Source organism: Leucoraja erinacea, chromosome 38, assembly GCF_028641065.1.
Source record: "Leucoraja erinacea ecotype New England chromosome 38, Leri_hhj_1, whole genome shotgun sequence".
Taxonomy (NCBI): Eukaryota; Metazoa; Chordata; class Chondrichthyes; order Rajiformes; family Rajidae; genus Leucoraja; species Leucoraja erinaceus.
The window spans coordinates 1,714,173-1,740,458 of NC_073414.1; the positions used below are offsets into that span (position 1 = coordinate 1,714,173).

General features: G+C 49.7%; 1 protein-coding gene across 1 annotated transcript in view; it reads left to right on the top strand.

Moving 5' to 3' along the window:
- LOC129714099 (TNF receptor-associated factor 3-like) overlaps positions 1 to 24,965 on the top strand; it is a 33,070-nt gene extending 8,105 nt beyond the window's left edge. The window contains exons 2-11 of the mRNA XM_055663567.1: positions 4,324 to 4,574; positions 6,468 to 6,519; positions 7,304 to 7,408; positions 9,693 to 9,857; positions 12,038 to 12,115; positions 16,537 to 16,611; positions 17,332 to 17,424; positions 18,174 to 18,314; positions 19,782 to 19,977; positions 23,907 to 24,965. Coding sequence (XP_055519542.1) covers positions 4,342 to 4,574; positions 6,468 to 6,519; positions 7,304 to 7,408; positions 9,693 to 9,857; positions 12,038 to 12,115; positions 16,537 to 16,611; positions 17,332 to 17,424; positions 18,174 to 18,314; positions 19,782 to 19,977; positions 23,907 to 24,484 — 1,716 coding nt within the window. The 5' untranslated portion in view covers positions 4,324 to 4,341 and the 3' untranslated portion in view covers positions 24,485 to 24,965. The remainder of the gene's footprint in view (positions 1 to 4,323; positions 4,575 to 6,467; positions 6,520 to 7,303; positions 7,409 to 9,692; positions 9,858 to 12,037; positions 12,116 to 16,536; positions 16,612 to 17,331; positions 17,425 to 18,173; positions 18,315 to 19,781; positions 19,978 to 23,906) is intronic.
- The last annotated feature ends 1,321 nt before the right edge of the window (positions 24,966 to 26,286 follow it).

Consider the following 26,286-nt stretch of genomic DNA (forward strand, 5'->3'; position numbering starts at 1 on the left):
CGTACAGTTTTGGTCTCCAAATGTGAGGAAGGACATTCTTGCCATAGAGGGAGTGCAGAGAAGGTTCACCAGACTGAGATTCCTGGGATGTCAGGACTGTCTTATGAAGAAAGACTGGATAGACTTGGTTTATACTCTCTAGAATTTAGGAGATTGAGGGGGGGATCTTTATAGAAACTTACAAAATTCTTAAGGGGTTGGAGAGAAGATGCAGGTACGGGATCCCGATGTTAGGATGTCCCAGGACAAGGAATGTCACAGGTTAAGGCTCGAAGGGGGAATGGCCTTTAAAACCGCAGATTGTCTAGAACTTTTTTCACACAGAGAGTGGTGAATCTCTGGAACTCTCTGCCGCAGAGGGTAGTTGATTTTTCACAGTTCATTGGCTATATGCAAGAGGGATATTAAAACCAACCCTTGTGGCTAAGGGGATCAGGGGGTAAGGAGAGAAGGCAGGGATGGGATACTGAGTTGGATGATCAGCCTTGATCATATTGAATGGCGAATGGTGCAGGTTCGAAGGGCCGAATGGCCTCTACTCCTGCACCTACTGTCTATGTTTCTATGTTTTCTATCCTCATATTTACCCTATTCCTGCCTCTCATGGTATTATATTTTTCCACAGATTCACCCACCTTTGCAAGAAACATATTAAAACCAACCTTGTTAACACGGATCAGTCCGGATAAGATTCCCAAGTCCCAACCTGAAACGTTGTCTGTCCATTCCCTCCGTAGATATTTAGTTTAGAGGCCCTTCAGCCCGCCCAGCCCATGCCGGCCATCGATCACCCGTTCACACTGTGCTATGTTACATTTGGAGCAAAGAGGTCCTTCTGCAGGTGTACACAATACTCCCTGGTGAGACCACACCTGGAGTATTGTGTGCAGTTTTGGCCTGTTGGCCTTCATAACAAGAGGAGTTGAGTACAGGAGCAAAGAGGTCCTTCTGCAGTTGTACAGGGCCCTGGTGAGACCACACCTGGAGTATTGTGTGCAGTTTTGGTCCCCTAATTTGAGGAAGGACATTCTTGCTATTGAGGGAGCCCAGCGTAGGTTCACCAGGTTAATTCCCGGGATGGCGGGACTGTCATATGCTGACAGAATGGAGCGGCTGGGCTTGTACACTCTGGAGTTTAGAAGGATGAGAAGGTATCTCATTGAAACATATAAGATTATTAAGGGTTTGGACACGCTAGAGGCAGGAAACATGTTCCCGATGTTGGGGGAGTCCAGAACCAGGGGCCACACGCACACAGTTTAAGAATAAGGGGTAATCCATTTAGAACGGAGACGAGGAAACACATTTTATCACAGAGAGTTGTGAGTCTGTGGAATTCTCTGCCTCAGAGGGCGGTGGAGGCCGGTTCTCTGGAGAGAATTCTTTCAAGAGAGAGCTAGATAGGGCTCTTAAAGATAGTGGAGTCAGGGGATATGGGGAGAAGGCAGGAACGGGGTACTGATTGGGGATGATCAGCCATGATCACATTGAATGGCGGTGTTGTCTCGAAGGGCCGAATGGCCTCTACTCCTGCACCTATTGTCTATTGTCTATTTGTATCCACTCCCTGTACATTGGGGCCAATTAAACCCACCCATCTGTGGGAGGAAACCGGAGCGCCCGGAGGAATCCCACTCGGTCACGGGGAGAACGTGCAAACTCCACATAGACAGCACCCGAGGTCGGGATCGAACCCTGGTCTCCGACGCTGTGAGGCAGCCACACTACCCGCTGCACCACCAGATCCTTTCGTATCCCCCTTTCTTCCTGTTTTGTTGCCTTCCGCTCTTCACAAGCCCCTGACTTTGATCAAGACCTAACATCAGGCCCACGGTTGGAATTAACTTGCAGGATCTAAGTGGTTTGTTTCTGTAACGTTAAAGACCTTGTCTGTCAGCGCCAGATGTATTCACCAGATGTATGAGTTGGCTGAGTATCAGTTGAACTTTTGCAGTGTTATTCATTTAGTCTCTGGGTGAGGCAGCCTTCATGGTTTGGCACAGATTGGAGTCCATTGCCAGGAGGCTATTTTGGAACCAAGTCGATGCTATTAAAACATAATAGGTGCAGGAGTAGGCCATTCAGCCCTTCGAGCCAGCACCGCCATTCAATGTGATCATGGCTGATCATCCCCAATCAGTACCCCGTTCCTGCCTTCTCCCCATATCCCCTGACTCCACTATTTTTAAGAGCCCTATCTAGCTCTCTCTTGAAAGCATCCAGAGAACCGGCCTCCACCCCCTCTGAGGCAGAGAATTCCACAGACTCACCACTCCACTCTCTGTGAGAAAAAGTGTTTCCTCGTCTCCGTTCTAAATGGCTTACCCCTTATTCTTAAACTGTGTGTGTGTGGCCCCTGGTTCTGGACTCCCCCAACATCGGGAACATGTTTCCTGCCTCTAGCGTGTCCAAGCCCTTAATAATCTTATATGTTTCTGCCACTATAGTCGGGCTGTTGGATCGAATCATGTTTAAGGATAAGGGGGAAATCTTTTAGGACCGAGATGAGGAAAACATTTTTCACACAGAGAGTGGTGGATCTGTGGAATTCTCTGCCACAGAGGGTAGTTGAGGCCACACAGTTCATTGGCTATATTTAAGAGGGAGTTAGATGTGGCCCTTGTGGCTAAAGGGATCAGGGGGTATGGAGAGAAGGCAGGTGCAGGATACTGAGTTGGATGATCAGCCATGATCATATTGAATGGCGAATGGTGCAGGCTCGAAGGGCCGAATGGCCTCTACTCCTGCACCTAATTTCTATGTCTATGTCTATGTCTATGTGTAGTCTTGTTCTACATACATGGAATTGGAGATACGTATCAAAAGCAGAGAGACTAAGTACCAGAAATAGACACAAAAAGGAATGGGTGGCGTTTCGGGTCGAGACCCTTCTTGAAACTCAGGGTCGGGGGAGAGGAGAACGAGATATATAGATGGTCCTTAACACAAACAAATGGAAGATATGCAGAAAGCAAAGATAAAGAACGTCACCCATTCCTTCTCTCCAGAGATGCCGCCCGTCCCACTGAGTTAGTCCAGCATTTTATATCTTCGATAATCAAGGGACCGGCCTTTGACAGTAACCACAAGATTCCCTCTCTGTTGGAGGTTAGTTTAGAGATACAGCGTAGAAACAGGCCCTTCGGCCCACCAAGTCCGTGCCGACCAGCGATCCCCGCACACTAATACTATCCACACACACACACACACACACACACACACACACACACACACACACACACACACACACACGCACACACACACACACACACACACACACACACACACACACACACACACACACACACACACACACGCACACTAACACTATCCTACACACACACACACACACACACACACTCACACACACACTAACACACTCCTACACACACACACACACACATACACACACACACACACACTAACACTATCCTACACACACACACACACACACACACACACACACACACTAGGGACAATTTACACTTATACCAAGCTGAGAACCTAACTGGCTTTACTTGGTGAGACCATACCTGGAGTATTGCGTAGAGTTTTGGTCTCCAAATCTGAGGAAGGACATTCTTGCCATAGAGGGAGTACAGAGAAGGTTCACCAGACTGATTCCTGGGATGGCAGGACTTTCATATGAAGAAAGACTGGATAGACTCGGCTTGTACTCGCTAAAATTTAGAAGATTGAGGGGGGGGATCTTATAGAAACTTACAAAATTCTTAAGGGGTTGGACAGGCTAGATGCAGGAAGATTGTTCCCGATGTTGGGGAAGTCCAGGACAAGGGGTCACAGCTTAAGGATAAGGGGGAAATCCTTTAAAACCGAGATGAGAAGAACTTTTTTCACACAGAGAGTGGTGAATCTCTGGAACTCTCTGCCGCAGAGGGTAGTCGAGGCCACACAGTTCATTGGCTATATTTAAGAGGGAGTTAGATGTGGCCCTTGTGGCTAAGGGGATCAGGGGGTATGGAGAGAAGGCAGGGATGGGATACTGAGTTGGATGATCAGCCATGATCATATTGAATGCATTTCGTTGTCTAAATGCATTTCGTTGTCTCTGTACTGTACACTGACAATGACAATTAAAATTGAATCTGAATCTGAATCTGAATGGCGGTGCAGGCTCGAAGGGCCGAATGGCCTCTACTCCTGCACCTAATTTCTATGTTTCTATGTATTGTCTTTCCGCTGATGGGGTTAGCACGCAACAAAAAGCTTTTCACTGTACCTCGTTACACGGGGCAATAAGTTGTATTAACCTACGATCAAAGGTGTCACTTAGTGAACTCTCGTTGCCCTCTCTGCTTCCAGCGTGCATTCACAGCGCCAATGGCTACCAGTTGCCCCCCGGACCGGATGAAGCCCTGCCTGCACCAGCCCCTGAAGGATTCTCCCCCCACGGGGCTCGAGGCGGAGGTGCCTGAAGGGGGTCACACAGAGGAGTTTGTAGAACTGGTAGACGACAAGTACAAGTGTGAAGAATGCCATAGGGTGCTACGTAACGCAATGCAGACTGCGTGCGGCCATCGATTCTGCGACAGCTGTATCGGAGGTCTACTCCGGTAAGTACACCGTGTCGTAAGTAAGTAAGTACGTTTATCGGCCAAGTATTCACATACAAGGAATTTGCCTTGGTGCTCTGCCCACAAGTAACAACATGACACATACAGTGACAGATACGAATGACTCAGAAAACACTAAACATTAATAATAATATCCATATAACAATTACAGCACGGAAACAGGCCATCTCGGCCCTACAAGTCCATGCCGAACAACTTTTTTTTTCCCCTTAGTCCCACCTGCCTGCACTCATACCATAACCCTCCATTCCCTTCTCATCCATATGCCTATCCAATTTATTTTTAAATGATACCAATGAACCTGCCTCCACCACTTCCACTGGAAGCTCATTCCACACCGCTACCACTCTCTGAGTAAAGAAGTTCCCCCCCATATTACCCCTAAACTTCTGTCCCTTAATTCTGAAGTCATGTCCTCTTGTTTGAATCTTCCCTATTCTCAAAGGGCAAAGCTTGTCCACATCAACTCTGTCTATCCCTCTCATCATTTTAAAGACCTCTATCAGGTCCCCCCTTAACCTTCTGCGCTCCAGAGAATAAAGACCTAACTTATTCAACCTATCTCTGTAACTTAGTTGTTGAAACCCAGACAACATTCTAGTAAATCTCCTCTGTACTCTCTCTATTTTGTTGACATCCTTCCTATAATTGGGCGACCAAATTATACACCATTAAAACACCATTGATCAGGCATGTGAACCAACAAAATACCAGATCAAAAGGGAGGCTACAGATTTCTGGCAACTACTCGTGGATAAAAACTGTTTTTATGTCTGGCTGTGGCAGCTTTGACAGTCCGGAGTTGCCTTCCAGAGGGAAGTGATTCAAAGAGTTTGTGGCCAGGGTGAGAGGGGTCAGAGATGATCTTGCCCGCTTGCTTGCTGGCCCTTGTAGTGTACAGTTCAGCGGGCAAATGTAGCAGCAGACAAATGAGGGAGTTTTCTTCCATTTACTTCAGTTTTGTTTCCACACCTGTGTCTGCGCTGTATCTCTAAACTTGATGAAACCAAACTAAACTAAACTAAACTAAACTAAACTAGTTTCATTTACTTTTGTTTACTTTAGTTGAGTTGAGTTTAGAGATACAGCGTGGAACTTCGGCCCACTGAGTCCATGCTGACCAGCGATAGCCCGGGGTCAGGCACCATCCCTGCAGAGAAGGAATATGCGCTGTTTGGGCTCAAAACCCTTCTTCAGCCTGAGGGTCAGGGGAGAGGGAAATGAGAGATACGAGAAGGCGCGCAGCAAATGGATGAAAGATATGCAAAAGGCAATGATGATCAAGGGAAGATGGAGCCCACAATGGTCCATTGTTGGCTGTGGGGAAGGCGATAATGAGCGGTGCAAACTCAGCTGGACGACAATGAAACTAGCACAAGGGTGAGCGTGTGAGATTAGTGCGGGTGTCAGGGGGTTATGGGGAGAAGGCAAGCAGGAGAATGGGGTTAGGAGGGAGAGATAGATCAGCCACGATTGAATGGCGGAGTAGACTAGATGGGCCGAAAGGCCTCATTCTACTCCTGAGAGAGACGTTACATCTCCTCTGCATTTCGTTGTCTCTGTACTGTACACTGACAATGACAATTAAAATTGAATCTGAATCTGACATGAATTTGGAGAATTCAATATCTGTGAAATGTGAGTTGCTGTTCCTCCAACTGGTGCTGGTCCTCTCTCTGACAGTGGAGGAGGCCCAGGACAGAAGGGTCCGTGTGGGAGTGGGAGGGGGAGTTGAAGTGTTTGGCAACTGGGCGTTTGTACGTGACTATAGACACTGCATCTCCACACAGACTTCACCAGCAGCTCAGATGCCAACTCCGGGGCAAGTTGGATTAAAGCTTCTTATTCATTTTTAACCTGGTTTACTTGTAGGAATCCGGGCCACGTCTGTCCAGTGGATGAGGAGCTCCTGCACAGCAGCAAGGTGACCGGTGGGGAGGGGGAGGGGAGGGGGGGGGGGGAGAGGGGGAGGGGGAGAGATGGGGAGGGGGGAGGGGGGAGGGGGGAGGGGGGAGGGGGAGATAGGGGGGGGGGGGGGAGATGGGGAGGGGGAGGGGGGGGGGAGGGGGAGGGGGGAGGGGAGAGATGGGGAGGGGAGAGGGGGAGGGGGGAGTAGGAGGGGGAGAGGGGAGAGGGGAGGGGGAGGGGGAGGGGGGAGGGGGAGAGGGGGATGGGGAGGAGAGGGGGGGGGGAGGGGGGGAGAGGGAGATGGGGAGGGGGAGGGGGGGAGGGGGAGGGGGAGAAGAGGAGGGGGGGAGGGGAGAGGGGGAGGGGAGGGGAGAGGGGAGGGGGAGAGGGGGGGGGGAGGGGGAGGGGGGAGGGGGGGGGGGGGGGGGGGGGGGGGAGAGGGGGGGGGGGGGGAGGGGGAGGGGGGGGGGGGGGGGGAGGGGGAGGGGGGGGGGGGAGGGGGGGGGGGAGGGGGGGGAGGGGGGGAGGGGGGGGGGGGAGGGGGGGGAGGGGGAGGGATGAGGGGGGTGTAGGGGAGGGGGAGGGGGGATGGAGGGAGGGGGGAGGGGGAGGGAGGGGGAGATGGAAGGTGAGGGGGGAGGGGGGGGAGAGGGGGTAGGGGGGTAGGGGGGGAGGGGGGAGGGGGGGGGGAGATAGGGGGAGGGGGTGAGGGGGGGTGGATGGGGAGGTACTTGGGTCAGGTGCTGAGGGGTTTTGCCCACTGCCACTCCAGCCGTTAAGACCTCCCTGACTTCCCACAGGTGTTCTTTGACAACTGTTGTCGGAAGGAGGTGATGGGACTGTGGGTTTACTGCAGGAACCACAAAGCTGGCTGCCAAGTACAGATACTGCTGAGCGCCCTGGAGGTGAGAACTGGCTTAGAAGGGTCTCGACCCGAAACGTCTCCCATTCCTCTTCTCAAGAGATGCTGTCTGTCCCGCTGAGTTAAGCCCCTGTCGCACTTAGGAAACCTGAACGGAAACTTCTGGAGACTTTGCGCCCATACACCCAAGGTTTCCGTGCGGTTCCGGAGGTTGCAGGTGGTTCCCGGAGGTTGCAGGTGGTTCCCGGAGGTTGCAGGTGGTTCCCGGAGGTTGCAGGTGGTTCCCGGAGGTTGCAGGTGGTTCCCGGAGGTTGCAGGTGGTTCCCGGAGGTTGCAGGAGGTTGCCGGAGGTTGCAGGTGGTTCCCGGAGGTTGCAGGTGGTTCCCGGAGGTTGCAGGTGGTTGCCGGAGGTTGCAGGAGGTTCCCGGAGGTTGCAGGTGGTTCCCGGAGGTTGCAGGTGGTTCCCAGGTGGTTGCCGGAGGTTGCAGGTGGTTCCCGGAGGTTGCAGGTGGTTGCCGGAGGTTGCAGGTGGTTCCCGGAGGTTGCAGGTGGTTCCCGGAGGTTGCAGGTGGTTCCGGAGGTTGCAGGTGGTTCCCGGAGGTTGCAGGTGGTTGCCGGAGGTTGCAGGTAGTGGAAGCAGGTGGGGAGACTGACAAAAACCTCCGGGAACCGCACGGAAACCTTGGGTGGGGCACAAAGTCTCCAGAGGTTTCCGTTCAGGTTTCCTAAGTGGGACACGGGGCATTACTCCAGCTTTTTGTGTCCTTCTTACATTTAACAAAATAGACTTAAAGGGGTCAGGTCACACCTGGAAGCTGAGAGAACAGAGGAGGGGGAAGGTACAGGGTAACCAGGGAGGTGGCGTGTGTGTGCATAGAGGCCATGGGAAAGTGATGCAGGTGAAGGGGTTTTACCATCGTGTTGCAAGCTGCCCAAGGGGAATATGACGTGCTGTTAATTTCCCTCCCCCACTTCTCTCCCTATCTGACACTATCTTGTCCGCTGTTCATCTCTAGTCTTCGTCACCTACTCCACCCATCACTTCATGTTTCACTCCCCCCTCTCCCCTCTTCACCTGACATCCTCTAGTCTCCTTCTCATGTGGGGTTGGAGTCAGTGTGATGGGGTTTGGGCTCATTGGGGTTGGTGTCTAAGGTTGGAGAGGTGGGGTTGGGTGGGGCAGTGGAATTGGGTTGGGATCTGTGTGGTGGCGTTAGGTTGGGTTGGGTTGGGTTGGGTTGGTTTGGGTAGGGTTGGGTTGGGATCAGTCTGGTGGGCATTAGTTGATTGGTTGGGTAGGGTGGGTTGGGTGTGGGGGTTGGGTTGCAAGGTTTGGGTTGGGATCTGTGTGGTGGCGTTGGGTAGTGTTGGGTTGGGTTGGGTTGGGTTGGGTTGGGGTTGGGTCAGTGTTGGGTGGCATTGGTTAGGGTTGGGTAGGGTTGGGTTGGGTTGGTGGGTTGGGTTTGGTTGTGTGGTGGCGTTGGGTTGTGTTGGGTTGGGTTGGGTTGGTTGGGGTTGGGTTGGGATCAGTCTGGTGGCATTAGTTAGGGTTGGGTAGGGTTGGGTTGGGATCAGTGTGGTGGCAAGGTTTGGGTTGGGGTTGGGTTGGGTGGGGCATGGTTAGGGTTGGGTTGGGGTTGGGTTGGGTTGGGTTGGGTGGGTTGGGATCAGTGTGGTGGCATTGGTTAGGGTTGGGTAGGGTTGTTGGGTAGGTTGGGTTGGCAAGGTTTGGGTTGGGATCTAGGTGGTAGGGTTGGGTTGGAAGGTTTGGGTTGGGATCTGTGTGGTGGCGTTGGGTTGTGTTGGGTTGGGTTGGTTAGGGTTGGGTTGGGTTGGTTAGGGTTGGGTTGGGTTGGTTAGGGTTGGGTAGTGTTGGGTTGGAAGGTTTGGGTTGGGATCTATGTGGTGAGTGTGGATCAACATTGTGGGGTCGGGTGGGATTCAGTGTGGGGGGGGTTGTGATGGGGTCTGTGGTGTTGCTAATGGGTCATTCTGGTGAGATGGGTTAGGGTCAATATTGGTGGGGATGGGGTGCGGTCAGTGAGATGGGCTTGAGTTGAGGTCAGTGTTGGTGGGGATGGAATGGGGACGGTGTGGTGGGTTTGAGTTGGGGTGCAGTCAGTGAGATGGGCTTGAGTTGGGGTCAGTGTTGGTGGTGATGGGATGGGGTTGGAGTGAGATATTGTTGGGTTTGGGGTCAGTGTGGAGAGGATGGGTCGGGGACCTACACTGATCTTGGTTTCACTGCTGTGGGCTGTGTTTGAGACTGAGGTTGAGGATCTAGCACATGGCCATTCACCATGATATATGGCCTTTGCTCCCCCCAGGGCCATCTGAAGACCTGTTCCTTCCAGCGTGTCCCATGCTCGCGGCCTGGCTGCTCCGAACTACTTCTGCAGCAGGACCTGAGGGACCATTTAAACCTCAACTGTCGACAGCGGGAAGTGAAGTGCCAATACTGCCAGATTGAAACTACTGTGGCTGAGCTAAAGGTGATGAGACACAACGCTTGTCTAACATTCAGTTCCTGCACACACTCACATTCCTGGAAATGGATTTAAAAAATGTGAATCGCTGTGGTGATAGTCACAGAGTGATACAGTGTGGAAACAGGCCCTTCGGCCCAGCTTGCTCATGCTGGCCAACATGTCCCAGCTGCACTAGTCCCACCTGCCTGCGCTTGGCCCATATCCCTCCAAACCTGTCATATCCACGCGGTCACAGGGAGAAACTACACACACACACACACACACAACACACACAAACCCTCCACACACACACACACACACACACACACACACACACACACACACACACACACACACACACACCACACACACACACACACACACACACACACACACAACACACACACACACACACACACACACCACACACCACACACACACACGCACGCACACACATACACACACACACCACACACACACGCACGCACACACATACACACCACACCCACACACACCACACACACACACACCACACACACACACACACACACACACACACCACACACACACACCACACACACACACACACACACACACACACACACACACACCACACACACACACACACACACACACACACACCACACACCACACACACATACACGCACACACACGAATAAAAAAGTCTGAAGAAGGGTTTTGGCCTGAAACGTTGCCTATTTCCTTCGCTCCATAGATGTTGCCGCACCCACAGAGTTTCTCCAGCATTTTTGTGTCTACCTCACCAATAAAATTGACTATGACGTTGACTTTGGATGCCATAAAAAATCCCAAAGTCCACAATACAATCTTGACAGTGCATAGAATGTCAGAGTTGCCGAGGTTCATGTTGTGAAATGTTCAAGAGCCTTATTGTGGGAAAGAAGGCGTTCGATATCCAAGCCTTGCGTAGGAAGGAACTGCAGATGCAAAATGCTGGAGTAACTCAGCGGGACAGGCAGCATCTCCGGAGAGAAGGAATGGGTGACGTTTCGGGTCGAGACCCTTTGTCAGAATGGGGATCGCTGGTCGGCATGGACTCGGTAGACTGGAGGGCCTGTTTCCACGCTGTATCTCTAAACCTAACCCTAACGTTTACTAGAATGCTGCCTGGGTTTCAGCAACTAAGTTACAGAGAAAATTTGCACTGTTGTTTGTCATGTACATCAATGATCTGGATGATGGTGTGGTAAATTGGATTAGTAAGTATGCAGGTGATACTAAGATAGGTGGGGTTGCGGGTAATGAAGTAGAGTTTCAAAGTCTACAGAGAGATTTATGCCAGTTGGAAGAGTGGGCTGAAAGATGGCAGATGGAGTTTAATGCTGATAAGTGTGAGGTGCTACATCTTGGCAGGACAAATCAAAATAGGACGTACATGGTAAATGGTAGGGAATTGAAGAATGTAGGTGAACAGAGGGATCTGGGAATAACTGTGCACAGTTCCCTGAAAGTGGAATCTCATGTAGATAGGGTGGTAAAGAAAGATTTTGGTGTGCTGGCCTTTATAAATCAGAGTATTGAGTATAGAAGTTGGGATGTAATGTTAAAATTGTACATGGCATTCGTTAGGCCAATTCTGGAGTATGGTGTACAATTTTGTCGCCTAATTATAGGAAGGATGTCAACAAAATAGAGAGAGTACAGAGGAGATTTACTAGAATGTTGCCTGGGTTTCAGCAACTAAGTTACAGAGAAAGGTTTGAACAAGTTAGGGCTTTATTCTTTGGAGCGCAGAAGGTTAAGGGGGGGGGACTTGATAGAGGTCTTTAAAATGATGAGAGGGATAGTCAGAGTTGACGTGGATAAGCTTTTCCCATTGAGAGTCGGGAAGATTCAAACAAGAGGTTCAGACATGACTTGAGAATTAAGGGACTGAAGTTTAGGGGTAACATGAGGGGGAACTTCTTTACTCAGAGAGTGGTAGCGGTGTGGAATGAGCTTCCAGTGGAAGTGGTGGAGGCAGGTTCGATTTTATCATTTAAAAATAAATTGGATAGGTATATGGACGGGAAAGGAATGGAGGGTTATGGTCTGAGTGCAGGTAGATGGGACTGGGGGGAATAAGTGTTCGGCACGGACCGAGTGGCCTGTTTCCGTGCTGTAATTGTTATATGGTTAAATCAAAAAATTCACTTTGGCATCAATCTGCCTTTTTGTTTCAGAAACATGAAACCAGTGAATGTCGGACGTCTTTGATCTCCTGTCCGAAATACTGTGGGAAACAACTTCATCGAGCTGAGGTAGCCATTCACAATCAGGTCTTCACCAGTTCAGTCTAGTTTAATGTCCCGTGTAACGAGGTACAGTGAAAAGCTTTTGTTGCGTGCTAACCAGTCAGCGGATAGACAATACATGATTACAATCGAGCCGTCCACAGTGTACAGATACAGGATAAAGGGAATAACGTTTAGTGCAATGTAAAGCCAGCAAAGTCCAATCAAGGATAGTCCGAGGGTCACCAATGAGGTAGATAGTAGATCAGTCTGCAGAAGGGTTATGGGCCCGAAAACATCTATGGAGCGAAAGAAATAGGCGACGTTTCGGGCCGAAACCCAAAGGAAATAGGCAACGTTTCGGGTCGAAACCCGTAGGGTTTCGTCCCGAAACGTTACCTATTTCCTTCGCTCCATAGATGCTGCTGCACCCGCTGAGTTTCTCCAGCACTTTTGTCGACCAAAGTCCGATCAAGGATGGTCCATTCGTAGTTCAGGACCGATCTCTGGTTGTGGTAGGATGGTTCAGTTGCCTGATAACAGCCGGGAAGAAACTGTCCCTGAATCTGGAGGTGTGTGTGCGTTTGTTTTCACACTTCTGTACCTCTTGCCCGATGGGAGAGGGGAAACATAGAAACACAGAAAATAGGTGCAGGAGTAGAGGCCATTCGGCCCTTCGAGCCTGCACCATTCGCCATTCAATATGATCATCCAACTCAGTATCCCATCCCTGCCTTCTCTCCATACCCCCTGATCCCTTTAGCCACAAGGGCCACATCTAACTCCCTCTTAAATATAGCCAATGAACTGTGTGGCCTCAACTACCTTCTGTGGCAGAGAATTCCACAGATTCACCACTCTCTGTGTGTGATGAAAAATGTTTTTCTCATCTCGGTCTTAAAAGATTTCCCCCTTATCCTTAAACTGTGTGTGTGGCCCCTTGTTCTGGACTTCCCCAACATCGGGAACAATCTTCCTGCATCTAGCCTGTCCAACCCCTTAAGAATTTTGTCTTAGAATATCAGGGGGTGGGGGTGGGTGGGGGGTTTGAGAGAAAAACAAGTTATTGACACGGAGCAGGTAGGCTGATCACAGGACGTTTATCTTCTCACGCTAGGTAACGTCATACTCTTGGTCGAAACCGGAGATTACATTATTTTCATTAATAGTAACTCCTACACATTGTTCTGCCCAACCCGTCTTGTTTTGGATTTTAATAACTTTAGTTTTTAGTTATCATTCTCATTTCCTTATGCAATGGAAATGTAGGCGGCGCGACTCTCGTCAGCAGCGGCCTCTGCAGCCCGTCCGCGTTTTTATTATTTTTTGTCAATGTTTCTATGTAGTTTTGACACCCGGTGGAAACCCACACGGTCACTGGGAGAACGTGCAAACTCCACACACACACACACACACGCTCACTCTCACACACGCACACACACGCTCACTCTCACACACGCTCACTCTCACACACGCACACACACACACACGCACACACACACACACACACACACACACACACACACACACACATACAGACACACACAGACACACACACACACACACACAGAAGGTTCATCGTCCCCTCTGTAAACCGGCCCCTAGTGGGTAGTGGACGAGAAAGTGGAATACTAGTACGGACAGGTTGTTGTGGGCCGAATGGCCTGCGTCCACTCCGTGTCTGAGATTCATCCTGTTACTCCACTGCCACAAATGGGACGTTTGATGGTGTCTGGGATGGGCAGGCTGTTGTTGGAGTTGGCAGAGGGATCTGGCTTCAAGGTCGAGGGGGGGGGGAGATATTTTCACATTTCACGGCTGTCTAAACCAGCACTTGAATCACCAAGGCACAGAAGGCAACGGACCAAGTGTTGGCAAACAGAGTTGATTTAGTGTTGAAACAAAGACCGGAAACATCACCTATCCATGTTCTCCACAGATGCTGCCTGACCCACTGAGTTATGGTGCAGCAGCATCTATGGAGCTAAGGAAATAGGCAACGTTTCGGGCCAAAACCCTTCTGGAAATAGGCAACGTTTCGGGCCGAAACCCGGAAGGGTTTCGGCCCGAAACGTTACCTATTTCCTTAGCTCCATAGATGCTGCTGCACCCGCTGAGTTACTGCAGCACTCTGTGAAACGTCACCTGTCCATGTTCTCCACAGATGCTGCTGCACCTGCTGAGTTACTCCAGCACTCTGTGAAACGTCACCTATCCATGTTCTCCATAGATGCTGCTGACCCGCTGAGTTACTCCAGCACTCTGTGAATCGGCACCTAGCCATGTTCTCCCCACAGATGCTGCCTGACCCGCTGAGTTACTCCAGCACTCTGTGAAACGTCACCTATCCATGTCCTCCACAGATGTTGCCTGACCCGCTGAGTTATGGTGCAGCAGCATCTATGGAGCTAAGGAAATAGGCAACATTCCGGGCTGAAACCCTTCTGGAAATAGGCAACGTTTCGGGCCGAAACCCGGAAGGGTTTCGGCCCGAAACGTTACCTATTTCCTTAGCTCCATAGATGCTGCCTGACCCGCTGAGTTACTCCAGCACTCTGTGAAACGTCACCTATCCATGTTCTCCACAGATGCTGCCTGACCCGCTGAGTTACTCCAGCACTCTGTGAAACGTCTTTAAGACTAACTCTAGCCTGTTTAGGCAAATTCAATCCTGTCACTCACAGCCAAGTAAAAACTGCACCGTAGTGGAAACACTTACAACCCTTTTCTCATTTCTCACTTTCGTATTTAAACGCAGTCCGTTTTACACGTTGTACTTATTGACATTTCTCCAGGGACTTCCCCTGGCTGAGATCTTTCTATCATCTGAATCAAGGCGTACGCCTCAGTGCTTCAGTTCAGCTTATTGCCACGTGTACTGAGGTACAGTGAAAAGCTTTTGTTGCGTGCTAACCAGTCAGCGGAAAGACAACACATGATTACAATTGAGCCGTCCACAGTGTACAGATACAGGATAAGGGAATAACGTCTAGTGCAAGGTAAAGCCAGCAAAGTCCGATCAAGGATAGTCTGAGGGTCACCAATGAGGTAGATAGTAGTTCAGCGCTGCTCTCTAATTGTGGTAGGATGGTTCAGTTGCCTGATAACAGCTGGGAAGAAACTATCCCTGAATCTGGAGGTGTGCGTTTTAAGATCACAAGAGGAAGGAGAATGTGTAGGCCATTCGGCCCCTCCAATAGTGCCCTACCATTCAGATGGGTTTTATTTAAACAGATGCAGACCATCGGACATAGGTGCAGAATGAGGCCATTCGGCCCATCAAGTCTACTGCCATTCGATCATGTTTTTGCTTCTCAATTCTCCTGCCTTATCCCTGCAATCCTTACAGCATGGAAACAGGCCCTTCGGCCCATTAAGTCCATGCCGGCCATCGATCGCCCGTTCTATGTTATCCCACTCCCACTTTACGAGGTGATCGATGGCCAGCATGGATTCGGACGGGCCGAATGGCCTGTTTCCGTGCTCCATCTCAAAGTGTAAAGTCTATCTCCAAAATAAAGGAGATATTCCCGCCATCGTTCTTCCTTGATGTATACAACTCAACTTCCTTATTACTTTTTTTAATTTATTTTTTTACAAGCAATTGTACAAGACTAAAGCGATAGACGTGAAAGTTATACAACGTTTGCACAGCCTCATTTTTTAACATTAATAGATAAATCAAAAAAAAAAGAAAGATCAGAAAAAAAAAAAAAAAAAAAAGTCTAAATAATTGTGAAAAAATGATTTGGAGAAAACTGTGTTCCCCCCACCCCGCTCCCCCCTCCTCCCACCCCCAGCAGAAATTCAATGATAGGAAAATGGAAAAGAGAGAGAAAATAGATAGATAGATCTAAATAAATGTGAGAAGAAAAATGAGAAATTAGAATAAAGAAGGTGGAGATATACCCCACTGTGTTCCCCCCCTCCCCCCCCCCCCCCACCCCCCCCACCCCAGCATCGGTTTTAAATTTGTGTTCAACCACTCTGGTGATGAAGAAATTCAATGATAGGATAGATAGATGGATGGATGGATGGATGGATGGATGGATGGATGGATAGATAGATAGATAGCCTTTATTGTCATTCAGACCGAAGTCTGAACAAAATTGCAGCAGTCATACATACAATACAATAAAACAACAATAAACACATACTAACATCCACCCAACATCTCCTGTGATGGAGGCAAAAGTCTTAGGGCTGCAGGGGATCATGTTTTGAAGAATTGGTCTGCTTTTCCAACCCAAAACAAGCCTAGTGTTTTCCAAATGTAGTGTCTCGGGCATGTCCGTAATCCACACCTTCACTGTGGGGACTGCTGTTTTTTTCCCAGAGTTTGAGTACGATAACTCAACTTTCAAGGATGAGCTGCAGCCTCGGGGTAGGTCCTCGCCTGAGGGTTGAAGGAAGGTGAAATAATTGTCCCCCTTGATTGTCCTCCACAGCTGACGGAGCACATGGTGGAATGTCCCAAAGCCGAGAGGTGTTGTAGCTTCACCAACTACGGATGCAGCTTCAAGGTGAGTACGTATATGGAACCCTCCTCCTCCCTCTCCCTCCCTCCTCCCCATCGTGACTTTGGATAGAGGTTATTGAAGGGCGGCACGGTGGTGCAGCGGGTGGAGCTGCTGCCTTCTGGTGACAGGGATCCCGACTACGGCTGCTGTTTGTACGGAGTTTTCTCACGTTCTCCTCCCTCTCCCATCTCCCCTCTCCCTCTCCCTCTTCATTCTCTCTCTCTCTCTCTCTCTCTCCCTCTCTCTCTCTCTCTCTCCCTCTCTCCCCCCCCCCCCCTCTCTCTCCCTCTCCCTCTCCTCTCCCCCCCCCCTCTCCCTCCCTCTCCCTCTCTCTCCCTCTCCCTCTCCCCCTCTCCCCTCTCTCCCTCTCTCCCTCTCCCTCTCCCCCTCCCCTCCCCTTTCCCCTCCCTCCCTTCCCTCTCCCCTCCCCCTCTCTCCCTCTCCTCACTCCCCCCCTCTCCCTTCCCCTCTCCCTTCCATCTCCCCTTCCCTCCTCTCCCTCCCCCTCCCACTCCTTCTCCCCCCCACTCTCCCCCTCACTCTCCCTCTCCCTCTCTCCCCCCCCCCTCCCCCCTCCTTCTCTCCCTCTCCCTCATATTACTTTACATTGCATTACTAATGAGGAGTACAGAATCTCATTGAGTACACATGTACAGTCAACTCTGCAACAGGGTAGGCATCAGTGTAGTGGCCCAACATTAATGTGTGTCCTTGCTTCCACAGGGGACGGATCCTCGACTAAAACAGCACGAGACACAGTCCATCCACCAACACTTGATACTGGTGCTGCTAAAGAACAAGGCACTGGAGGAGAAGGTAATGAGCTGGATGTTCAGTGAGATATGTCCTGGAGTCCTAGACTGATGTAGCGCAGCCACAAGCACAACTCATCCTTGCCGACCAAGATGCCCCAACTATGCTAGTCCCTTTGGCCAGTGTTAGATGGAGAGTTGGTTTGTCAAGGAGGACTCTCTCTCTAACTTCTACAGGTGCACAGTAAAGAGCATGCTGACCGGTTGCATCGTGGCTTGGTTCGGCAACTTGAGTGCCCTGGAGAGGAAAAGACTACAAAAAGTAGTAAACACTGCCCAGTCCATCATCGGCTCTGACCTCCCTTCCATCGAGGGGATCTATCGCAGTCGCTGCCTCAAAAAGGCTGGCAGTATCATCAAAGACCCACACACCATCCTGGCCACACACTCATCTCCCCGCTACCTTCAGGTAGAAGGTACAGGAGCCTGAAGACTGCAACGTCCAGGTTCAGGAATAGCTACTTCCCCACAGACATCAGGCTATTAAACCCGGCTCGGACAAAACTCTGAACATTAATAGCCCATTAACTGTTATCAGTTTATTTATTCATGTGTGTATATATACATTTATATAATGGTATATGGACACACTGATCTGTTCTGTATTCATGCCTACTATGTTCTGTGTGCTGAAGCAAAGCAAGAGTTTCATTGTCCTATCAGGGACACATGATAATAAACTCACTTGAATCTTGAAGAAGATGCTACAACTCTGGGGCTCAATGCTAAACACAAAAGTTGTTTAATCCACAGGTGACGGAACTCGATAATGAGATCACGAAAAAACAAACCTTACTGCAGCGACTGTCCAACAAAATTCAGAAGATGGAGATGGAATTATCGTCCCAAACCCAATCAGTCAACAGAAGTGACATCGACATCATCTCATTACAGGTCAGTGGTGGAACAAGAGGTTTGATTTCAACCTATCATAGAAACATAGAAACATAGACAATAGGTGCAGGAGTAGAGGCCATTCGGCCCTTCGAGCCTGCACCGCCATTCAATATGATCATGGCTGATCATCCAACTCAGTATCCCATCCCTCCCTTCTCTCCATACCCCCTGATCCCTTTAGCCACAAGGGCCACATCTAACTCCCTCTTAAATATAGCCAATGAACTGTGTGGCCTCAACTACCCTCTGTGGCAGAGAATTCACCACTCTCTGTGTGTGAAAAAAAAAATTCTCATCTCGGTCCTAAAAGACTTCCTTCCCCCTTATCCTTAAACTGTGTGACCCCTTGTTCTGGACTTCCCCAACATCGGGAACAATCTTCCTGCATCTAGCCTGTCCAACCCCTTAAGAATTTTGTAAGTTTCTATAAGATATTCCCTTCTAAATTCTAGCGAGTACAATAGGTTTGATTTCAACCTATCAAAGGTCAACTCTAAGGAAGATATCTAACCAACTACAAATTACGTCTCGTGTTGGAAGGAATTGTCTACACCGAAGATAGACAAAATAAATGCTGGAGTAAGTCAGTGGGACAGGCAGCATCTCTGAAGGGAAGGAATGGGTGACATTTCAGGTCGAGACCCTTCTTCAGACTGAGTGTCGGGGGAGAGGGAAACGAGAGATATAGATGGTGACTTAGAGGGATATAGAACAAATTAATGGATATGCAAGAACTCGCTAGAATTTAGAAGATTGAGGGGGGGATCTTATAGAAACTTACAAAATTCTTAAGGGGTTGGACAGGCTAGATGCAGGAAGATTGTTCCCGATGTTGGGGAAGTCCAGAACAAGGGGCCACACACAGTTTAAGGATAAGGGGGAAATCTTTTAGGACCGAGATGAGAATTTTTTTTTTCACACAGCGAGTGGTGAATCTGTGGAATTCTCTGCCACAGAGGGTAGTTGAGGCCACACCGTTCATTGGCTATATTTAAGAGGGAGTTAGATGTGGCCCTTGTGGCTAAAGGGATCAGGGGGTATGGAGAGAAGGCAGGTATGGGATACTGAGGTGGATGATCAGCCATGATCATATTGAATGGCGAATGGTGCAGGCTCGAAGGGCCGAATGGCCTACTCCTGCACCTAATTTCTATGTTTCTATGTTTCTATGAATGGCGAATGGTGCAGGCTCGAAGGGCCGAATGGCCTCTACTCCTGCACCTATTTTCTATGTTTCTATGTAACGAGGAAAAGTGGAGCCCACAATGGTCCATTGTTGGCTGTAGCCTCGCCTATATCTCTCAATATCTCTGGTTCCACTTTCTTCCCTGTCTCAGTATGAAGAAGGGTCTCGACCCGAAACGTCACCCGTTCCTTCTCTCCAGAGATGCTGCCCGTCCCACTGAGTTACTCCGGCATTCTGTGTCTACCAGCAATGGGGCAACATACATTTTTCTCTTGCAGAACACATTAGCGACACATGGGGAGCTGCTACACAGGGTGGAGACGGAGAAGCTGGAGAGACACAAGTTAGAGGACATCTTCAAACAGGACATCCTGTGGATTAAATATAAAACTGAAAACCTGAGCGGCAGAGTATCGAATATAGAAAGCAACCAGAGTGATCCATGTCTATACCGAGGCAGCAGTAGCCTCCCAGGTAAGCAGTTTGTGTACCTTTGTTCCCCAACCAGTTCATTTTACCACGTCATGGAGTCCTAGAGTGATACAGTGTGGAAACAGGCCCAACTTGCCCAAACCGGCCAACATGCCCCATCTACACCAGTCCCACCTGCCCGCGTTTGGCCCATATCCCTCCAAACCTGTCCTATCCATGCATCTTAAACGTTGGGATAGTCCCGGCCTCAACTACCTCCTCCGGCAGCTCGTTCCACACACCCACCACCCCTTGTGTGAAGACGTTACCCCTCAGATTCCTATTAAATCTATTCCAACATCACCATCATAGTTGAGAACATAGAAACATAGAAACATAGAAATTAGGTGCAGGAGTAGGCCATTCGGCCCTTCGAGCCTGCACCGCCATTCAATATGATCATAGCTGATCATCCAACTCAGTATCCCGTACCTGCCTTCTCTCCATACCCCCTGATCCCCTTAGCCACAAGGGCCACATCTAACTCCCTCTTAAATATAGCCAATGAACTGGCCTCAACTACCCTCTGTGGCAGAGAATTCCACAGATTCACCACTCTCTGTGTGAAAAGTTCTTCTCATCTCGGTTTTAAAGGATTTCCCCTTTATCCTTAAGCTGTGACCCCTTGTTCTGGACTTCCCCAACATCGGGAACAATCTTCCTGCATCTAGCCTGTCCAACCCCTGAAGTTTCTATAAGATCCCCTCTCAATCTTCTAAATTCTAGAGAGTATAAACCAAGTCTATCCAGTCTTTCTTCATAAGACAGTCCTGACATCCCGGAATCAGTCTGGGGCACTTGGTGCCTTACAATGCCGTGTACAACAATGATCGCAACTTCTACTGAAGAGTGTGGATGGCCGTTGGCTCGCTAGGACCTCATCCGACAGGTCTAGTTTTCGGTGGGGGTCCTGCTAGGGGTCTTTGGGCTTTGCTATAGACTGCAGTGTACAAAGATGACATCTGGCCAGTAATTGGGTGTTTGGCCGTTCCAAATTCTCTGGGCAAGACTTCACCAGAGGGATGAAGGTGTGAATGGCGCTGTAAGTTGAGGAGTTCTGATGGACAGTGCAACTTGGCGATACACCTTAGGAACAATCTTAACATAGAAACATAGAAACATAGAAATTAGGTGCAGGAGTAGAGGCCATTCGGCCCTTCGAGCCTGCACCGCCATTCAATGTGATCATGGCTGATCATCCAACTCAGTATCCCGTACCTGCCTTCTCTCCATACCCCCTGATCCCTTTAGCCACAAGGGCCACATCTAACTCCCTCTTAAATATAGCCAATGAACTGGCCTCAACTACCCTCTGTGGCAGAGAGTTCCAGAGATTCACCACTCTCTGTGTGAAAAAAGTTCTTCTCATCTCGGTTTTTAAAGGATTTCCCCCTTATCCTTAAGCTGTGACCCCTTGTCCTGGACTTCCCTAACATCGGGAACACTCTTCCTGCATCTAGCCTGTCCAACCCCTTAAGAATTTTGTAAGTTTCCATAAGATCCCCTCTCAATCTTCTAAATTCTAGAGAGTATAAACAAAGTCTATCCAGTCTTTCTTCATAAGACAGTCCTGACATCCCAGGAATCAGTCTGGGGCACTTGGTGCCTTACAATGCCGTGTACAACAATGATCGCAACTCCTACTGAAGAGTGTGGATGGCAGCTGGCTCGCTAGGAGCTCATCCGACAGGTCTAGTTTTCGGTGGGGGTCCTGCTAGGGGTCTTTGGGCTTTGCTATAGACTGCTGTGTTACAAAGATGACATCTGGATAGCAACTGTGTGTTTGGCCGTTCCAAATTCTCTGGGCAAGACTTCACCAGAGGGATGAAGGTGTGAATGGCGCTGTAAGTTGAGGAGTTCTGATGGACAGTGCAACTTGGCGATAAACCTTTGGAACAATCTTAATGCCCCTGTCCCACTTGGGAAACCTGAACGGAGACCTCTGGAGACCCCACCCAAGGTTTCCGTCAGGTTCCCGGAGGTTTTTGTCAGTCTCCCCACCTGCTTCCACTACCTGCAACCTCCGGCAACCACCTGCAACCTCCGGGAACCTCCTGCAACTGTCGGGAACTCCTGCAACCTCCGGGAACCACCTGCAACCTCCGGGAACCACCTGCAACCTCCGGGAACCACCTGCAACCTCCGGGAACCACCTGCAACCTCCGGCAACCTCCGGAAACCTCCCGCAACCTCCGGAAACCTCCGGCAACCTCCGGGAACCGCACGGAAACCTTGGGTGGGGCGCAAAGTCTCCAGAGGTTTCCGTTCAGGTTTCCTAAGTGGGACGGGGGCTTTAATGAACAGCTTCATCCCCAGAGCTATAGCTGCTCTGAACTGGCCCTGCTGAGTGCCCCCCGCACCCCACGAACTGTCTCCCTCGGAAGGTCACGTCACTCATCGACCCAGCACAAACACATTTGCCCTTTAGACTGTTTTACTGATTTTTAAATCTTGTTTCTCTGGGTGTCTAAATTTTTAGTTAATTAAGTTTTGACATCGGATGGAAGCTCCATTCCAAATCTCGTTGTACCTCTGTGCAATGACAATCAAATATATTTTTATTATTATTATTAACCACCCCTGATGCATTTGGGCAGCTGGGATTAGGGTGGAGTGATGGGAGATCACTGGAGATTGTTCATTGTCACCCACACACGGAGCACACGTTACGTACTCTATACAGGTATTCAAACAGTCGGTACGCAAAGGGCATTAACAACGTTACTAATGTATCCAACATAGTCCCTCTGGCCTCTCTCCCTTCTCTCCCACCAGCGTGGAGATCGATAGATTCTTCATTAGTCAATGGGAGAAGGCAGGAGAATGGGGTTGGGAGGGAGAGATAGACCAGCCATGATTGAATGACGGAGTGGGCCAAATGGCCAAATTCTCCTCCTATTCCTTAAGACCTTTTGATCAACCACCAGTCCCACCCCGGCCACTCCCTCTTCTCCCCTCTCCCATCGGGCAAGAGGTACAGAAGTGTGAAAACTGGGATGTCAGGACTGTCTTATGAAGAAAGACTGGATGGACTTGGTTTATACTCTCTAGAATTTAGGAGATTGAGGGGCGATCTTATAGAAACTTACAAAATTCTTAAGGGGTTGGACAGGCTAGATGCAGGAGGATTGTTCCGACGTTGGGGGAAGTCCAGGACAAGGGGTCACAGCTTAAGGATAAGGGGGAAATCCTTTAAAACCGAGATGAGAAGAACTTTTTTCACACAGAGAGTGGTGAATCTCTGGAACTCTCTGCCACAGAGGGTAGTTGAGGCCAGTTCATTGGCTATATTTAAGAGGGAGTTAGATGTGGCCCTTGTGGCTAAAGGGATCAGGGGGTATGGAGAGAAGGCAGGTACGGGATACTGAGTTGGATGATCAGCCATGATCATATTGAATGGCGGATGGTGCAGGCTCGAAGGGCCGAATGGCCTCTACTCCTGCACCTAATTTCTATGTTTCTATGTAAAACGCACACACACACCTCCAGATTCAGGGACAGTTTCTTCCCGGCTGTTATCAGGCAACTGAACCATCCTACCACAACCAGAGAGCAGTACTGAGCTACTATCTACCTCGGACTATCCTTGATCGGACTTTACCTTGCACTAAACGTTATTCCCTTATTATGTATCTGTACACTGTAGATGGCTCGATTGTAATCATGTATTGTCTTTCCGCTGGCTGGTTAGCACGCAACAGAAGCTTTTCCCTGTACCTCGTTACACGGGACAATAAACTGTAAATTATTATGTAAAAGAATATGTGTGTTATGATTGTGTTTATAATTTGTTTGGTTGTTTTGTTGTTTGTCTTTTGCACAAAAGTCCGCGAGCATTGCCACTTTCATTTCACTGCACATCTCGTATGTGTATGTGGCAAATAAACTTGACTTGACTTGACTTGATGGAATTGTCTGGGTTTGTTCCTCAGGCTCCGTCGAGCACCAGGTATCGCAACACGATGAGATGTTGTCTGTACACGAGGTGCGTTTGGCAGACATGGACCTGAGGTTCCAGGTGTTGGAGACGGCCAGTTACGACGGGAGACTGATCTGGAAGATCCAACAATACGAGCGGCAGAAACGGGACGCCATCTCCGGGAAGACCCTGTCCCTCTACAGCCAACCCTTCTACACCAGCTCGTTCGGGTATAAGATGTGTGCCCGGGTCTACCTCAATGGGGACGGCATGGGCAAGGGCACACACATGTCGGTCTTCTTTGTGGTGATGCGTGGCGAATACGACTCACTCCTGCCCTGGCCATTCCGGCAGAAGGTGACCTTCATGCTCCTTGACCAAGGGATGGGCAAGGGCCACGTGTCGGACACCTTCAAGCCCGACCCCAACAGCAGCAGCTTCTCCCGACCCCAGGGGGAGATGAATGTAGCCTCGGGCTGCCCGCTCTTCGTAGCCCAACCGGTGCTGGAGAACAAACAACACCAGTACATCAAGGACAACACCATCTTCATCAAGATAACCGTGGATGTCTCCGACTCCCCAGAACTCTGAACCATCCAAACTTCAGCCCCAACAGGACCGTGCAATAGCCCCAGGATCAGTAGCAGGTCACTCCTCAACCCTACAGGAGTGTCTTTGCAAAAGTCAAACTGAACTTAGATCTGGGGCCCATATTAAATTATAAATCTCCGTTACTCCTTGCTACAGATATCAAAGTATTTTATATTATAAGGTATTATTAGTCAGTAGTATGCTAATGTATTTGTCCACAGTTCACTCCTTGCATGTTTTAGCGGGGAGTTTTGTTTTTGTTTCAGATATATTTTTATGGAAAGTATTATTAAATCCTTTATTGTTACCATGTGAGTGCAAGATGCAGTTCATTTTGGACACTGGCTATTTGGGCAGTAAGATGCAAAGGGCTGGAGTAACTCAGCGGGTCAGGCAGAAAATCTGCGGAAGGATGTGCCGGCTTTGGGAGAGGGTCCAGAGGAGGTTCTTCCCAGGAATGAGTTGGTGAGTTAAGTCCCTGTCCCACTTGGGAAACCTGAACGGAAACCTCTGGAGACTTTGCGCCCCACCCAAGGTTTCCGTGTGGTTCCCGGAGGTTTTTGTCAGTCTCCCGACCTGCTTCCACTACCTACAACCTCCAGAGAACCACCTGCAACCTCCGGGAACCACCTGCAACCTCCGGGAACCACCTGCAACCTCCGGGAACCACCTGCAACCTCCGGGAACCACCTGCAACCTCCGGCAACCACCTGCAACCTCCGGGAACCACCTGCAACCACCTGCAACCTCTGGCAACCACCTGCAACCTCTGGCAACCACCTGCAACCTCCGGCAACCACCTGCAACCTCCAGGAACCGCACGGAAACCTTGGGTGGGGCGCAAAGTCTCCAGAGGTTTCCGTTCAGGTTTCCTAAGTGGGACACGGGCATTAAGGTATGTTGAACGTTTGTCGGCACTGGGCCTGTACTCGCTGGAGTTTAGAAGGATGAGCGGGGAACCTCATTGAAACTTACCGAATAGTGAAAGGCCCGGATAGAGTGGATGTGGAGAGGATGTTTCCACTAGTGGGAGAGTCTAGGACCAGAGGGCACAGCCTCAGAATTAAAGGACGTTCCTTTAGGAAGGAGATGAGGAGGAATTTCTTTAGCCAGAGGGTGGTGAATCTGTGGAATTCTTTGCCACACAGACGGCTGTGGAGGCAACAAGTCAGTGGATATTTTTAAGGCAGAGATAGATAGATTCTTGATTAGTGCGGGTGTCAGGGGTTGTGGGGAGAAGGCAGGAGAATGGGGTTAGGAGGGAGAGATAGATCAGCCATGATTGAATGGCGGAGTGGACTCGATGGGCCGAATGGCCTAATTCTGCTCCTATCCGTGAAGAACATGAAAAGGAACAGGTGACTGCCTGACCCGCTGAGTTACTCCAGCATTTTGTATCTTATCTTTTCAGTGTAAGCCAGCATCTGCAGTTCCTTCCGATAAATACGTTTGGGCTCAGGCTGTGTTTCAGGAGCCTGTTAGTCATCACAGCCTCAAAGTTCCTCTCTAATCGACCGACCCGGTCAGAGGTCTGTGGCTTACCTGATATCCCAGACCCCTGGTTGAAGAAGCACCAGCTTTTAAAAGGAAATTGGTGGTTTTTCCCCAAACTTTCAAAGTAATCTGAGACTGTAGTCAAAGTTCCTCAGTGGTGACATAGACAGTTTACAGGAAGCATGCATCAAACAGGGGGGAACCTCGATAGTCACCCCCCTCCCCCCCCCAATAGTATCCACTTATCACTTCATGTGTAGGAAGGAACTGCAGATGCTGGTTTACTCCAAAGAAAGACACAAAGTGCT